The sequence below is a fragment of the Aythya ferina genome (assembly GCF_964211825.1).
Source record: "Aythya ferina genome assembly, chromosome: 1".
Classification (NCBI taxonomy): Eukaryota; Metazoa; Chordata; class Aves; order Anseriformes; family Anatidae; genus Aythya; species Aythya ferina.
In genome coordinates, this window is record NC_140296.1 from 176,077,905 (window position 1) to 176,095,034 (window position 17,130).

Sequence of the window (17,130 nt, forward strand, 5' to 3'; positions counted from 1 at the left end):
TTTTGGTTTTGCTGCTCTCCTATGCAGTTATCTAAAATGGCAGTTTAATCCCCATGATTTTACTGCTTCTTTTTCTCCCAGAATAAAATATTGCTTTATCACCTCTCAATCTTCACTTTGTCTCTTACTAATTTTCAATAGATCTCCTCAGATTTGCATTTCCATTTATAGCATCTTAATATATCATCTCTACAAATATTGTTTGTTTGCCTAGTTATTCTCTATTACTTAACCCCCCCATCCAACTAGGTCTTTTCTCTAATTAGACATGGATATTCCTGTTTTTATTTCTCAATGATGAAAATAAGGAATTTAAAGATTTAAAGATTCAAATTTTCCTCTGAATTTGGGCAACATAATATTTAGTTTGAGAGGAGTTCTGAGTCATGATTTAATAATGGGGAGAAAAGAAATCCCATATTTAAAAGAAAGCCATAGCAATAGCTATATGACTCCTTTGGAAGGATGTGTATCTTCCTAGATGGCTTAGGTTTGTCAAAGACAGTTTACTGAATCTGTTGGAGAGACAATCTGGTGAAAGCCCCTTGAAGCTATACTGTATCACCCTATTATCCTTTCTGGTGTTGGATTCCACCATTTTCCTAATTTAATATGAAAAATTTGAAGTATTCTTCTTTATGTACAAACAGCTATATGTTTAGCAGAGAATGTAGGATGGTGCTTCCTTGAGTCTGATATGGAAAATATTCTGATTATCAAACTATGAACTGTGAGTGGCATAATTTTCCTAAGCACTCAGGGAGTAGCATTCTTATCGTATTTACATGCCTAGAGATGCAGAGAGCGCTGCCAGTGCTTACTGGTGCCAAAAGTGGCTAAAAAACAAATGACTGTTTTCCAGAATTAGAGACTTTGGAATAACGTGTCTTTCTGCATATTTAAGCATGTCTTTTAAAACCTGATGTCAAGTGACTTCAGCACCTAATACTGCTACCAAAAAAAACATTTCCATCAGTTAAGAACCCCTGTGACTCATGGGTAGGGATTTAAAAAAATAGGGATATTGAACCAAGGCTTCAAAACCCTTGTGGCTGCCCAGGAGTAGCCACTTAGGTTTGTCACGACTCACTGGGATGCCAGCAGCAGCTGCTTAGATGATGCCCCATCGGTAACCTAGGTGCTTCTGCCACAGGAAGAGACAAGGGCTCCCTTGGGCACTCAGACAGCAAGTTGCCCTTGCTCCTGGGCACCAGTTAGCTCACCATGGTGCTCTTTCACACCTGGATGCTCCTCAACAGCAAAATTGAAACCTGAGCTAATTTAGATTTTTTCATTCTCTATTTTTTCTTAACTTGTCATCTGTGAAAATGTCAGTGACAACCACTGCTAGTTTTCATGCATGAGATTTGGCTCAAAGTTAGCCATGTGCAGTGGTTATGTTTTCTATGTGTAGAACAAATAGCAATCTTTGTCAGAAAAAGGACCCACAGTAATGACCTGACAGCACAAAACAATGTATCAATCAATCATTCAATCAACTAATAATAGCAGGTAAGAAAAAACAAAACAAAACACAATGGACAAAGACACTCACTCCTGTGTGTTCTGGAAAAAAAAAAAAAAAAAAAAAAAAGCTAATTCATAAGAACCAGTCAATGGAATCATGATGGAAAGATGTCTTGTGTCTTTGAAATCTCTTGATGCTGTAAAAATCATGTGTGGTGAGATAAATCATCCTTTAAAGGCAAATGGTCAATTGAAATCAAACTCTTGACCTTTTTTTTTTTTTCTCTTAAAGATAAGCAATAATTTATTTCTCTTTCATCTTCACAATTATCACAGACTGCCTAGCTACATGACCAATGCCACTACAGAACACATAATTGCCCACCTACACTTTACTTGGACAAATACAATTGCAATTTACAGATTAAATGTACTGTACAATGTGTTGTTGGAAAAGGTCATTCTTATCTATATGACGAGATGTGACATATGATTTATAAACAGATGCAATCTACAATGTAAAACTTCAACAATTTGTTAAGCCAAGAATACAGTATAAAGCATTTTGTTTTGGTATTGTATTGTTACTAAAGTAGAAAAAAGAAAACTAGAGAAATAAATCCAGATCTGAACTTACAGAATATGTATTAGGTTAAGAAATTAATTGGTTTCTCCACTTTTTTTTTTTTTGTTTTGCTTTTCTTTTTCATTTTTTTTTTCTACAAATGAGTAATATGAATATATTGCAGGATAAGGAAAGACTGCCAGATAAAGAAGGTACCGTTATATGAAAAACAAATGAAAAATTACCAGGTAATTTTGCTTACAAAAAAGGTCAAACTATAAACAGTCACAAAATATATAAAAATGCCACATTGAACGAGGCAATCGTACTCTACCTAAACTGGTAGTATACTCTCTGAAAGAAGTTGCGTTCATACAGTAGTAACTGATAAAAAGGCATTGTGCACTCTTGTGCCGTCTGGAGATTTAGCACCATGTGTCATCAGTTCTTGGATTGTCATCCAGTTGTCCAAGATTTTCTTGTTTCTCTTTTTCATCATCTTTTTGTGACTCAGTTCAATAATGTTAATTTCCTTTTTGCCCTCGCTGCCACTCTGCGGACTTTCCTTGAGACACTCCAGCCTGCTACGCATCATGAACTCCCGTCGCCTCCTCTGCTCCTTAGCTCGCACCAAATGCTGCTTCCTCTCTTCTTTGCTCCAGTAGCGACCCATCTTCATCTCACTCATTGTATCATCATCTGTCGTCATTCCACTGCGCTCCTCTTTAATTTTTAAGGCACGTTCCTTCAGGATTCTGTCTCGAACTGGTCTCTTTGTGATATACCTTGTCCCATCGCTCCTTATTTTCACTTTCCATTCCATCTTGGGCTCCGCACACTTCTGTGAGTCTTTGCATATGCTCACCAGGCTGAGTTGGCTTTGGGCGTACTCCACGGCTGACTTCTGCTGGATCAGCTGCATGTAGCTTTGATAATGCTTTGCATGAGCAGGTATATTCCCATACCTGTAAGAAGAGCTGTGATATGGAGACAGGTAGGGAATGTGCTCAGTGCTCTGCTTTTCTTGGTCTGTGAATTTGCCACTTTCTGATGCCAGCATGGTGTCTTCAGCAGCACTGTTTTGTTCAGTGGGTTTTTTGGCTGAGGTTGTCTCTTTGTTGCTTTGTCCTGAGGATGACTGATTTGCCACAACTGTGCTCCTCAGGTTTTTCCTGTTGGTGATGCTGATCATCCGCTGGAGAGAGTTGTCAGGGGATCGCTCCACAGTCAGGGGAGTGCTCCTGCAACTTTCTGCTGTGTTGTAGGCACTGGAGCTATCCTTGTCAGACTTCTCAGGGTGCTCCATGATGTCATCTAGTTTGCCTCTTTGCACGTCTATGCTGGTGTTGTAATTCCTGAACCCTTCATCATGTAAAGCCCAAATGTCTCCGTACTGATCCCTCACCTTTTGGAGTCGGTGAGCTTGCATAATATTCTGACATTCGAGTTCAATATTCCTCAGTTCCTCATTGAGCAGTTGCAGCTCATGCTCCACTCCATCTTGCTCTCTTCTGTTGCACTCTATTGTGCTGCTTGAGTAATACAGGTCGTACTCCCCATGGTTTCGAATTTTGCACTTCAGTTCCAGCAGCTGTCGAAACCTTTCACATTCCTCCTCTGGGTTCCCTATGAAATCAGACTCGATGTATTCCCCTGATAAAAAGCTTTCATTGCACTGGAGCTCAACACTTCCTAACGTATCTTGGCTGTGACCCAGCTCCCGTTTGCACTGCAGGGTAGCACTGTTCTGCTCCTCAGGTGCATTTTCTTGCTCTGAGCTCTCATCATTACGCAAACTTTCATCTGTAGGTCCCACCCCACTGTCCTTTTCATGATTGTTGGATGATGAGGTTGCAGTGTCTGTAGTTCCATCCTCTTCCTCATGTTTCTTTGGCTAAACAAAGGAGCAAACCAAAGTGATTATCAAACACAGATCACATTACTTGAGAATATTTTCCAGCTCTGTTTTGCTTAAACAGCTGGGATCTGATTTAAGCTGAATTAAAACAGATCACTAAACAGCAGTCCTACTGCTCGTGGCTTTTAAACATTTCTGAGAGTCATGCTGTGGTGGCCATACTGAGTGAAGCAGATGAATTACAGCATTAGTGACATATCTTCTAAAGTCTGGAAAGAAATATTTCCCTCTCTAGCTAAGCTATCTCTTCTCAGTGCTTAAAGATAATGATCACCAGATGGTGCACTGTTTTTGATTCTGGATTATGGCCAGAGACTGGTGGAGTTGAAATCTTCTCAAACTTGGGAGAAAGCTTCAGTGCTGGTATCACTTCAAAAATATTGAGTATCAAACCAATCAAATAATGACTGGTGCAATCTAAGAGGGTATAATATTTCATCAATGGGACTTTTTTTTTTTTTTTTTTTTTTTTTAAGTCAGTGGACTCTGTGTGCTTCATGGAGATGGGGAGGGTTGAAGCCTGCAGAGGGCCAGCCTGTTCCACTATGCCTTCCATGGCCCTCTCTCACATTTCTTGCTTTCAGTAATCTTTTTCTGAAAGGCTATTCATTTTGAATTCCAGGATTTTGCTCAAGTAGACCTCTCTCACATCCCCGGAGACCATTTCTATTCCCTAGTTGGAGTTTATATTCCACAGAAATAAAAACAGCCTTTTACCATTAAGTGTAGAACAACACTGAGTGCTTGCCATGGGCCTAATGTCAAGCTTTTAGGCTGTTGTTTTTTAATTCACACCCCACTCTTTGTATCTAACCTATTTATATTCTTTTATATTCAAAGAATGTGAGATAATGTCTCTCTGAAGAGACACATGCTTTTTATTTTTCAAACTGGTTGCAAAAAGAATTTCCCCCTACTTCCCTTACAGTGCAATCATACAGAGTGCAATTTATATGGCCTGTTCACCAAATATCTAAGCGCACATAGTATCAACCAAATGCTTTTTCTCTTTTAGGAGGTATAATTGCATAATTATGTATAATGGTAGTAATAATCAAGGGAGAAAAAAGGTACACTGCACCCAATGAAAGGGAACAAACTCAAAGAGGCCACTGTCATAATTCCCTTTTTCTCTTCTTTGACAGACAGTAAAACAGGATGAAATGTGCCTCCTATCTCCTCCTTTCTCCCCTCTTCATGTGCACTCCATGATCACACACCCTTCAGCTGGTTTTCTTTCTTCAAATGCAAGAAAAAAATAATGGCCTAGTCTCAGAAAAACAAAGATAACCCTCACCCTCAAATACAAAGTAATAGTGGAATAAAATAAATCTTGAAAGAAACACAACATCCAGAGACTCCAGTGTTTGTGACAGACCAGTTAAAAATCTCTGAAAGGATGTTTTAGTGATGTTTTCTCATACAAGACTTGCAAAGGAAAACTTCTCTTTAGAATAGTAACACACATTTCTGCACATTTTTGCACATACAGCTGATAACAAAATGCATGATAACTGTTTAATTGTTGTGCATCTTTGGTAGCCACACCTGCAATGTGTCAATTGCTCTCTCTCGCCATATGGGGAGAAATTTCCCCCTTGAATTTTAAGCATCGTGGGACAGAATGTGTTCAGAGTTATTCAAGGGATTGTGTAAAGGTTCAATGTTTCTTGATGTTGTAGGGTCAGAAATTTCTGTAAACTAGAGTTTGAAACTGTAAAGGACAAAATGTCACGAAAATCCTGCAAATTTGTAAAGTTCACTGGTACATATTTCCCATGTTTTCCCCTTCTGAGATCCTCTTAGTTCTTTCTATTTAGCCACTAAAAAGAAAAGGTATCTTGTTACAGGAGGAAGGAATATCAGTAGTAGTACCAATAACACTCTAAATAACTAACTATGGCAGAATTGTTCTATAACTATCATTTACCTATTCCTTATTTCTTCAACTTATGCATTGCTATGAGATAGCATAAAGTATAATGGATATTTTTTTTAATTATTATTATTTTTTATTAAGGCTTGTATATTTTTCCAAAGTGGCTGCAACAATTTGTTTTCATTTTTATGAGTATCTGGAGAAGTGGTGGGAACATACTGTCTTCATGCATCAGCTGTTGTTTGTTTTATTTAGAGTGACAAAATTTCATATTTTGCCTGGAGAAAAAACTCAATGTCTACAGAATTCTTCAAGAAAACCAAGGGTAACCAGAAGAAGAGCAACCCAACCAGGTAAGTGGCTAGAGCATTCACCAGGAAAGCCAGAGATTTGGGTTTAATTTCATATTTTTCTTGTTTACTATGTGAGTGCTGTTACATAAGCTATTCTGGTTCCTTCTCTCACCTGCTTTGGAACTGCTCCAGCTTGTATTCACCTCTGCTATCCCCAAATTTTTCAGCAGAGAAGTAACTCCAGTCTGGGTAATCTACACTGCACTCTGGAGATGGCACAGTGTCATCTATGATTCTCACTGCTCTGGAAAATGTTTAATGACTGACATGAGGGAGAAAAGCTCCTTCAGACCCTGGGACAGCCTTGCTGCAGGATGGCTAGCAATTTGTGTGCCTGCCCCAAATGTAGGGCTCCATCTACCCTTGTGAAGGAGAAGGGCTATTTTCCACTTGGTGACCCTGAGGGGGAAGCAACATAGCACAACTTGCATTCATCTGACTAAATTCATGTTACCCCCTAAACATGGTGGTTTATACATACTGTGCGTGCAGTTACATAGATTCCAAAAGCTGAGTCGCATGATGCTACTAGAGCTTTCTCTGCTGTCTCCATTGTGGCACCACACGAGCAAAGCACATGTTTGGGCACATCTGAAAAATCCTTTAATGTATCTATTTGCATGGTGTTTGAAAGAGACGTTACAGTTTGGGCCCACACAGTCAACACTTTGAGAATTAGTGTCTTTTGTTCTCCTCACCACTTCAATCAACAATTTAAATTTTGCTTCTTCAACTTCCACGTGCTCTAGACAGAGTAAACATAAAACACTGCCATCTACTATCCATAATTAATGCACACACAAGATGTAATCAAAGCAAAATCCATCTTTCCAGTCTCAAAGAAATCAAATGGGTGGGACTGAGCTGATCAAAAGTGTCTATAGTACAGACACCTGAATGTCAGGTAGTCACCTGGGGTTCTCCAACTCTGTCATGAAGAAACAAATGTCTGTACAGTCAGATTCTTCTCAATCTAAAGCAGACATCAAAACTAAGTTAAATACTTTCCCAGGATGTGGATATATACAACTAGTTCAATTAAGAAAACTGAAAGTAATACAAATATTTATTTTCTGTATGTTTTTGAGATACAATTAAAAAAATTCACTCTGACTCAAGTAAGGTAGTCCCTGGCTTTTTTTTTTTTTTTTTTTCTGGACTTGTCATCTTTGCCAGAGCCCCTGAACATGTTCAGACTGAGCAGTCTTTTACACCATGAAATTATTTCAATTTTATTTTGAAAGGTAGCAAGCTTAGTATCAGGTTAAGTCCCTTTTGAAAAACAAGAGATGGTCTCCAATTACCAGTGTGCTGCTTTTGTCAATGTTATCTATTATCTATTCCAAACAAAGTGTTTGTTTTTAAACGTACATTGTCAATCTCTGCTACAATTATTTCTGTTTGAAATACCAAAGGGCTCCTTAGGCCTCATCTTTGCAGTGAGAACTCAGATAATGAGAACACGAACCTGGCGGTGTGTACAATCAAGCAATAAATGAACCTCAAAAGATTCTGCATTTCAGCTCCAGCAAGCATTCATGCCTATAAAATGGCTAATCTTGCAGGAATTCAAGCACTGTTCTATTCTTATTTTCAACTTAGGATGTATACTGGGACTCAAAACCCAGGCTGCTACTAAAGTTTGAAAGCAGTGAAATTCAGTTAGGGGCTTTAATAAATCTCGCTGCTGGGCTCTCCGGTCAGCCTTTGACAGTGAAAGGGAGGCTGACCACAGTGAGGGGAATTGCCAGTGGCAGGCTAACCATGAGACACCCCTGTCACTGGGGAAGACTGGGATTGATTTCAGTGGTGCATTAGAAGGGAAAATGCTCTTCTGCAAACAATGCTGTTCTTTTGAAACAGGCCTCAAAAAGGAATTTCCCCCAGATATTTTTACTGCATTGCAGCTTTGAATGAACTACAATGAATTACTCTACCCAATTCTTTCTTTTCTTAATAGGTTTTGATATATTCCATGATACTGATAAGAATTTCTGCATGGCAAATCTATGGTATTCTTGTAAAAGTTATCAGTGCTGCACAATGGGCCACAATGTTCTGATGGGGAAGGAATACAATGAGTTATAAGAAATGGAGAATTACATCTTTCCTCTAGGTTTATTGGACTATTCTATACAGAGAAGATACAATTCTTGATTGAATTCCATAGAGTGGCTCAAAAACACAAAAAAGACACGACTGTCTACTTTATACTATTCTTCATTATAAACTGCACCACATTTTTCTGTGACAACTTGTACTACATGTTAAAATGGCATTCAGTAAAAAATACTCATATTTGGAAGGACAGTCTGCTATGATGTGCATTCATTCCTGCAGCTCACAATATTCATGATGACAAACAATTAGGAAGCCAAAGGACTGTGTCCTGTTTCACAGAAATTAAGCCTGGTGTTGGAGCAAAATCTCCATGGCCAACCAGGGAACTTGAAGCTACTCAGATTGGCTACTTCCAGCTGCAACAAGAGCAGTTTCATTACACCAATGTATTATGTAATTCACCTCAGAAAACTGCTAGGTTTCCTAGCCTAACAAGGAGTAAAGAACTAGTTTTCTGACTTGACGAGTCACTACACAGAGTCTAGAGACAGCAGCTGTCACAAATTACTGATGCCCCATTACACATCAAGCTGCATTTGGTTGATTCAATTACTCATCAGAAGGGCAAAGAACTGTCTGGCTGCCCTAGAATTACTTCAAGTAATGCAATGTCAGACACCTATAGAGTACAAGTGACCATAATCTTTTCAAGTGTAGCTCTCTTCTACCTTAATATAAAATCTCAATAGGGGAAAAGTACTCAGTATAAGATCTCAATGGAAAAAAAAAATCTCAAGTGGTTTGATAAAACCACCTCATAGAACATTACTGTTCAGTAATTAACACTAACCACAACCCAAATTCAGTGAAAAAGTCAAGGTTTGACGGGATACTGAGTGTGGAAAACCACAACTGTGAAGGGATTTCAGAGACCCCAAAATGTTGTGTCGGTTTAAAAGGGGTCTGTAGGCAGACCTGCTCAAGAATCTCTTCCAGAAGTGGGTGAAGATATCACTGCACAAAGTAAAATGCTTTGAAAAGAGCAAGTATTCTTTGTGACAGGAAATATTTGGGTATCTAAGATAAAATTTCTGGTTAAAAAAAAAAAAAAAATGATGCCAGATCTCAGTTCAAAGTAGCTAACAGTGCAGTATTTAGCACATTTGACCTGGGAAAGCAAGGCTTGGATCACTGCCTGGAAAAAAGGATCATAACTAAAAGGCCATTATACATTCCATCGCAAGGCTTCCTTCACCTCTGATACCAGAGTTATTCCACTTTGTGCGATTAATTAAATGCTTATAAGATCAAGGATTTGTAATCTGATCTATCATATTCCAGATAATAGACTTAATTGCTGAGCTATTCTGTCAGTGTCTCTGTCCCAATGAATATTTGATTTGTGTAAAGGGAATGGCTTTAATGGGAGTTATCATCAGTGCCAAAGCAGGAAAGGAGATGGGGATTGAACAGGCTAGATGCAAGTTGAGGCCCCCAGTGAGGACTTGGCAGTGCAGGATTTGAAGCCAGGTCTCCCACTAGCCAAATAAGTTCCCTGGTTTCCAGAAGAAGGAAGGCTTTCAGCATCTCTCCCTCTCTTCACTTAAAAAAAAAAATGCCTCAGGCTTTGCTTTCGAACAATTCAGAATGGGGAAAAAAAATCAAGTTACAGATTTCTATGGGTAGAAAAAGAGTTTCTTCCCAGCAACACATATACAGAAGCCAGGAGATGAGGTGTGATGTTATATGCTCAGCTTCACATGGCTGTGCATGCTCACAGATCATCTGGTTCAGGTGTGGATAAGGTCACTTACACCTTCCACAAAAAAAAAAAAAAAAAAAAAAAAAAGATCTGAGAAGATCCCTTGATGAAACTGTACTGCTGCTGGGAGTGCACATGTATCTTTGCCACAGCCCCATAGCTAACAGCACATTATGGGCATGTAAAAGTTAAGATAGCAGCAAGCTGAGACTGTGTTAACAGTATGCTTCTTTGCCTCCATTAACAAAACAAATGATGAACTGTGCGCTGTTGGTGTAAGAAAAATACACTTGTATTACCAAAACACCTGTTGTTTCTTTCAAACACCGTAATCTAAAAGTTAGATTACACACTGCACAGGCCAGTTCATACCTTGCAAATGTACAAGAGGAGCACCTGTCTCTGCTCAGAGCTCTACATGTCACATTAATACAATCCATTAAAAAAAAAAACATAAAATATAGCAACAAAAACCCCAAACACTTCAGAATTAAAGAAAGGAAGAAATAATATTCTGAGAGCTCAGAGAAAATGAGAATTCTGCACTTATCACAGTTTCCTGAATTGTTTGCTAACTTGGCCCAAACATCTATTGTTCTGCTTTGACCTACAGCACACTGGAGTTCAGAGCATTGTAGAGACAAAATTCTATCAAAGCTTTTGACTCCACTCTACAGCAAGCCATTTCGTTCTCTATTAGTAACACGGTATGCCTAGCAAAATTTCAAATAACACATTTAGTGGCAGTCCTACCTGCTCCACCTCATTGGCTGTGTACTGCATCGCTTCATTATGCTGCTCTTCCAGCATTTCTAAGTTCAACTCCTCCAAGAATTCATTCCTTTCATCATCCAGCCACCCTTCCTCCAGCTGCAAAGAATACATTAGTACATTATATTATGTCAGCAAGGATGCACGCTAAAATAGGGTAAACCCAAATGGCAATGCTTGACTAGTTCTTTTTATCATAATGATTCACTTCAGAAAGCCAGGCGGTAGGAGTCCGCTTCTCAGAAAAGGAGGAAGAAAAAGACGGAAAAAAAAATGGGACTCTCAGGCCTTTTATCCTTTCTTGAAACAGTATGACTGATTTTCTCTCATAATGAAGGAGACTGCACAGCACAGACATTATTTCTTTTCAAAAGGTATGAAAGGCAGAGCGCATAATCCTGAAGCTGTCATGTTCATTACTGCCAAGAGCCACAGCACCAAAAGAGCGGCAATGTTACTAATAGGGCTATGAGACAACTGGGCTCTTTCCTTTAACAACCTCCACCCCAGTGCTGTGCCCTAGTGCTGCATCCTTGATAGACGCCTTGTGTTGCATTTCTACGGCAGTTTTCCCATTGATCTTCCAGGTAAACAAACAAACAGAGGAAGGTGACAGACAGATGCAGTGACTTGAAGTGTGGTTATTTTTGTTCTTTGAGTGTGCCTGGAAACAAGCTTCTACTGTTTTTTTTTTTTTTGTTCGTTTGTTTGTTTTTTTCCCTAAGTGTAAAATAATACTTCGACATTTGGTGAAGATAGTGTTGCAAAAGGACAAGAGGGGACACCGTCTTTTCTGTCAAGTTCTTATATCCTCTCTCTTCTCCACAACCCTGCATTGGGTTTATGTGGCAAGACCAAACAACCTTTGGAGCTTTATTGTACTTGCTTGCCTTTTTTTCCCCTTTCATGCTTTCCAGGGAAAGCATGAACACAGTCTTTCTCTACCATAAAGGATGCAATTTAATTTCTCACATTTGATGAAATTGCAGAGAGAACCAAATCGGGAGGATGAAAGATGAATCTCACTTGGGTAAATCTGCTGCTTTGATCATGGTAGACCCTGTGCCTAACTTAATGTGAATCTTTATGTTACAGTTTTTAGAATAACAATAATATATGTCATAGCATACACACGCACTACATACATTCTGCGCACATACAGATATGTGAATGCACATGCCTGTGCCATTTGTTTCCATATTAAACAGGTTATGTGCTCCTCTGGTGCTCTGCTTCAGAACTTAATTATCCATCAGTATTCAGTGCACAAATAAATGGTCAAAGAAGTTTTTTTTTCCGTTTCTGAATGAATGTGCTCAGCAGTCGGCCTTCGAGATTGCAATACTGCCATTACCATTTTCTATCTAAAAATAAAAGCCTGCTTAATCCTTCTCTCTTTTACCAGAGTCAAAGCAAAACAGCTACCTGATATCAGGTTGTGGACAGCATGATTTCTGACATACTACAGCTATTTCTTCAGTTTTGCCTAATTATGTTCTCAGAACACAATTTCAGCTAAATTAAGCTAAACAACAAAAAAAATCACAAACCAAAATACACTATTTTGTGTGATATGAAAGTAGCATCTACATGGGAAGCTACACTGATAGAGATAAGTAATTCCTTATCTTATATTGATATAATTTTTTTCATGTTCACCAATCTAAATAAATACAGACAACTAACTTTCCTTGGGCAAGCATTTTATCAGTCAGTGGGTCTCTTATCCCCACAGGAAAAAAAAAAAATCTTAGTGAAAAATCATAAAAATCATTACGAATAATATTGAAAAAGCTTTTCAAAACTTCTGGAACTTCCAATGCATGCTACGATTTTGTAATATAAACTGGTGCATAGCTTTTTATTTTTTTATTTTTATTTTTTTGCTATACTTTTTGTCATCATTTTTATGGGAGCTGTTTAGATTGATGAAAAACATAAAGGAAATGAATGCTGAAATTGTGAATCTTATATAAGTACTGGATTGAAGTAGAGATTCCAAGTGACACTGAATTACACTTACTCAATTTAATTTATACAGAGTATGCAGCTAGCGAGACCGAGAAATATCAGATCAATAGCATGAGAGACAAATGACAACATAACCAACTTTGCTTGAATTGCTGACAGATGGAGAGAACAGTGACAATATAATGTCTCTTTTGTTTTGCAATGGCTTATAAACAGAATATAAAGGGAAGTACAAAAAGTACTTTTCTTCCAGTCTACCTCTCCTTAGTTTGATGATCAACCTAACACCTCCCTCTGCAGTGACATAAAATATTCTTGTCATGGCATAATTTTATTTTTAATACCATTGAAATATTCCTAAAAGATTTTGAAAATGTACCTCCTGAGATATGATTTTTAATGTACAACCTTTTTTTTGTGACCAGGGCTCTTTGAAAACAATTAGACCCAGAGCTCATGAATGGTGTTGTAGTGAAATTCCCATAACTGTCACATAAATGAACATGCTTGCTTACAAGTACATGGGATAAAAAGGGCCATCAGCAGTGAAAAACTACAGCTTTGTGTAAGCTCATATAAATGACTGAGGTAAGCATGGGAAGTTTATTCCCAGAACAAAAAAGAATCATCAAACAAGTAATGCACAGTGTTCAAGTTCTACTTCATATTTTACTAATACCATATTAGTGCTCTCAGCTTTATTTGTATATCTGCTTACTTTGTCTGCTGGAAAGGAATTGTTTAGCTTTGGGCAAACAAGCCCTGGTAATAACATATTATTTTCTTTGTTGGCTAAAAGGGGGCAAAGCTCTGCAATTATCTTTTTCCTCCTTTTGTCAGGAACCTTGGCACTCCCACTTCTCAGCAGTTCATTACTTATGGTGATAGTGAATGTACAGTATAACACAGGTCTTGGCTCAGTGCATCTATTTACTCTAACCTGCATCTCTGGTCTTGCTACCAGCAACACAATTTTCTTGCATTCATCGCTGGAGAGCAATGCTACTGCCTCTTCCCGATTCTGGACATCTTGGCCATTAATCTAGAAAACAAATGAAAGTGGCACATTAGTTTCTATTTCCACAAAGCAACACACAATAAAGGGCAAATATCAGCTCATTTGTGGTGAATGTATGGACAATGAAACTTGCACAATGGGCTCATCTTCAGCCCCTCAGTGGTAAGTGCCTTCACTCAATTACGCGCTTACTGTAAGAGCCATATCGATCGTTGAAGGATGGCGGACATCAGAGGAAGCAGTTATGTTCATAAATGTCCAACCTGCGCCCTGGTAACATACATCTAGCAACACAATTAACCAGCCCCTGACAGGTGACGTTCATCTTTCTCCGTTCAGAGTAATGGAAGTGTCACTCTGAGATAATAGTGCTGGTGGAAGCAAGACTGGTAATACCACAGCTGAAATCAGTCACACTGTGTGCTTGTACAGAGACAATTAGAGAGCTGCAGCATTATCTCTCACCAGGCAATACTTACAGGCCACTGCTTATTGCTGCTCCATTTAATCATTTTATATTTGTGTGGACAGCTTAGTATCCAGAGCCACACAAAACATACGTATCCCCCTTACAAGAGGATAATCAAAATAAAAGCAGTTTGTGTTTTTCATGCTATCTCTCTGCTGTTCCATCACCTCATCGGAACAGCCACATCCATGACTACATCATAACAAACACGTTTTACATTGTCCAAAACCCCTTCTAGGGGGAATCAAATATGAATTGTATTTTCTGAATGTATTTACTTTTGTCCAACCAATATCAGAATTGTATTGTTTTCATTGTGGCAGCAAAACAAAACAAAACAAACAAATAATAAAAAAAAGGTATATTTGAAAATGGGTGAAAACAAAACTGGAAGGCAGAACAAACTCAGGATATTCTATGATTAAGGGGAAATAAAACCTTGCCCAATATTTAATCTCTTGCAAGGGTTCAATTTCAAAGTAGCAGGAATGTTTTGGCTTGAAAAGAGCAAGTCCTATTTCTGCATGCATATTTGGCCTGAAAACTCTGAGACAAAATCACAGCTTTAATTGAGATTAAAGAAAACCCTGTGTACCCTGGACATCCAACTGGCAATGAATAAATGTCTGAGACACTACACTGGCTTCATGAAAGGATAACTGTGGTCTGTAGGAGACCAGTCAATTATTTGGTGACACAGAGCTGCCCTAATCCCAAACGCAACACCACAGCCGCAGAGAGCCACGAGCAGATCTCCAACTTGTCCAAATACCCCAAGCCACAGTGGCTGCTTCAGCAAGTCCTGTCATCTGGGCAACTGCCCCTTCTCCCACCCCAGAGACCACAGCCCTGCTGTCCCCACAGCAGCAGCACATCACTGGGAAACAAGCAGGATGTCAGCCTGTCCCATAGAACAGCTCAGCCCTGGAGACACCGTTTATTAGCCTGGAGGTTCAAAGCTAAAAATGGCAGAAATTTAGGTAAGTATCACTAGGACTGTCCTCATAAAACCTTTCCCTTGACTTCATAATATTTGATGTGAAATACTCAGACTTTTCTCAATGCTTAAGAGGCTGTGAAGGTGACAGGAGAGGTGTGAGGTTTTTGAGAATGAGAAGGGGATAGTTCCAGTCTTGTGAGGAAATCTGCTGTAATTTTCTGAGAAATACACAAAACAGTATTCCCTGCCCCTGTCCCCCCCCCCGCAGCCTTAACCAATGCCATCTGCTGCCCACAGAAAATGCCCCCATGCTTAGGGAGTCGTCTTTCTCCCAGCCTCAGTGTAATCCCCTGTAATGGCATTGTCAGCTTCTATTCCTCTGAGTTATCTCATCAATAAGAGTAGATAGAGGGTCAATGTGTTTTCAGATATGAAAGTAAACCCCACATAACTCTCTGGGTGTTAACTTTAATGATCAAACTCATAGCTATATATCAGCACTGACATTAAAGAAATGCTCCAGCCTACAAAAAGACAGTAGAATTACCTATGCTTTCTCTCACCCCTGGAGTCTTTACTCACAATTGAAATGAATTTCATTAGGAATTTGAGAATGTTTGCCTGAACTGCTCTTGGCTTTCCACTTCATGCAGAAATTTTGGAAAGAAAGGAAAATAACAGGAAATGAATCTACCCTCTATTTACTTTAAAGTGCATAGAGGAAGAATGAAAGTGGTTTCTACTTGGTCAAATAAACAAGATTTTTTTTTTTTTTAATGACTTATACCACTATATTCTGTTTGGTTCCTTCAATGGATATAATGGATATTCTATAGCAAGACACAGAAGACAGCACACTGACTTTTCCAGTCCTACTCTCAGTCTGTAACGTGGTCCCACAGCCCCATCACCCCTCGCACCATGGCATTTGTGTCTTCTGGTGGGCAGCATTGTTCACCTGACAACATTTTCACATCCTCAGCTGCACAGAGAATAAACCAGCAGCCCTGAGTGAATCTCGGCATTAAAATGTAACTTATTATTTCCTCTCTGAAAGATGGGCCACTTTGGTAAACCAGCTTCTAGATCCTATTGTGCTTGGGAGATTAGCTACAATCCCTAAGGTGATACCAGGGTAAGAAGTATAGCTACAGGTACTTCAGCAAAGAGGTTTCCTGCAGAAATTAGAAGAATGATGGGAAGGAACAGGCTAAGCTTGCGACAACCAGAAAGCACATGTGCAAGTATTAATGAAAGGCCATTATGGAACTGTTTATAGAAAAACAACCTGTCGTTACCAGGAGCTACTTCTGGGACTTCAGTGAAAAACTAAACAAAACAAACAAACAAACAAAACACACACACACAAAAAAAAGACAAAATAAAAGGGAAATTGACTGGAAACCAGAACTAAAATGATATAATAGAGCAGTTTCCAATTTACTGATTTTGGTATCTGTTTTGTCATTACTTCAAAACATAGTATTCACTGCCAGTTCAGAACACAAACCTACTGCCATTCCAGCTATTTTCCTCTCTGCACAGTGACATTGCCCTCCCTCCCTCTTCCAGACCTCGCCTACGGGCGCTGTGCTTTATTGCACAAACCTATCTGCAGGATAGCTGCAGGGGCAGCTCTCTAAATGAGAAGATCAATAGAAACCAAGGGGGAAGAAAAAAGCCAAGATGGTGGATCAGCCAAGAACTCAGAAAAGCAGTGTATTTTTGGTGGAGGAAAGAAAATATTAACAAAAGTCTAGTAAAACCCCTGCTCAAGTACATTCAAGATCATCCTTTATGAACAGCATGTCTTTTGTATGAAAACTCTTGCCATCAATGCTCAGCGTGAGTTAGGCTTACACAAATTTGTGCAATCGGTGAATGATCAGCAAGTTTCTGACACCTGTATTTATGTTTGCAGGATCCCTATTTAGAATTTGACACGAACTGAGATGA

The 17,130-nt window shown here is 38.9% G+C and overlaps 1 protein-coding gene across 2 annotated transcripts in view; it reads right to left on the bottom strand.

Annotated features, from left to right (window-relative positions):
* Positions 1–1,737: 1,737 nt before the first annotated feature.
* The window catches only part of PDZRN4 (PDZ domain containing ring finger 4), a gene marked incomplete at its 5' end in the record, with an annotated part of 245,855 nt that continues 230,462 nt past the window's right edge, over positions 1,738–17,130 (bottom strand). For both annotated transcript variants that reach the window (XM_084519274.1, XM_084519275.1), the window contains 3 exons: positions 1,738–3,926; positions 10,759–10,875; positions 13,688–13,789. In XM_084519274.1, coding sequence (XP_084375400.1) covers positions 2,403–3,926; positions 10,759–10,875; positions 13,688–13,789 — 1,743 coding nt within the window. In that variant the 3' untranslated portion in view covers positions 1,738–2,402. The remainder of the gene's footprint in view (positions 3,927–10,758; positions 10,876–13,687; positions 13,790–17,130) is intronic.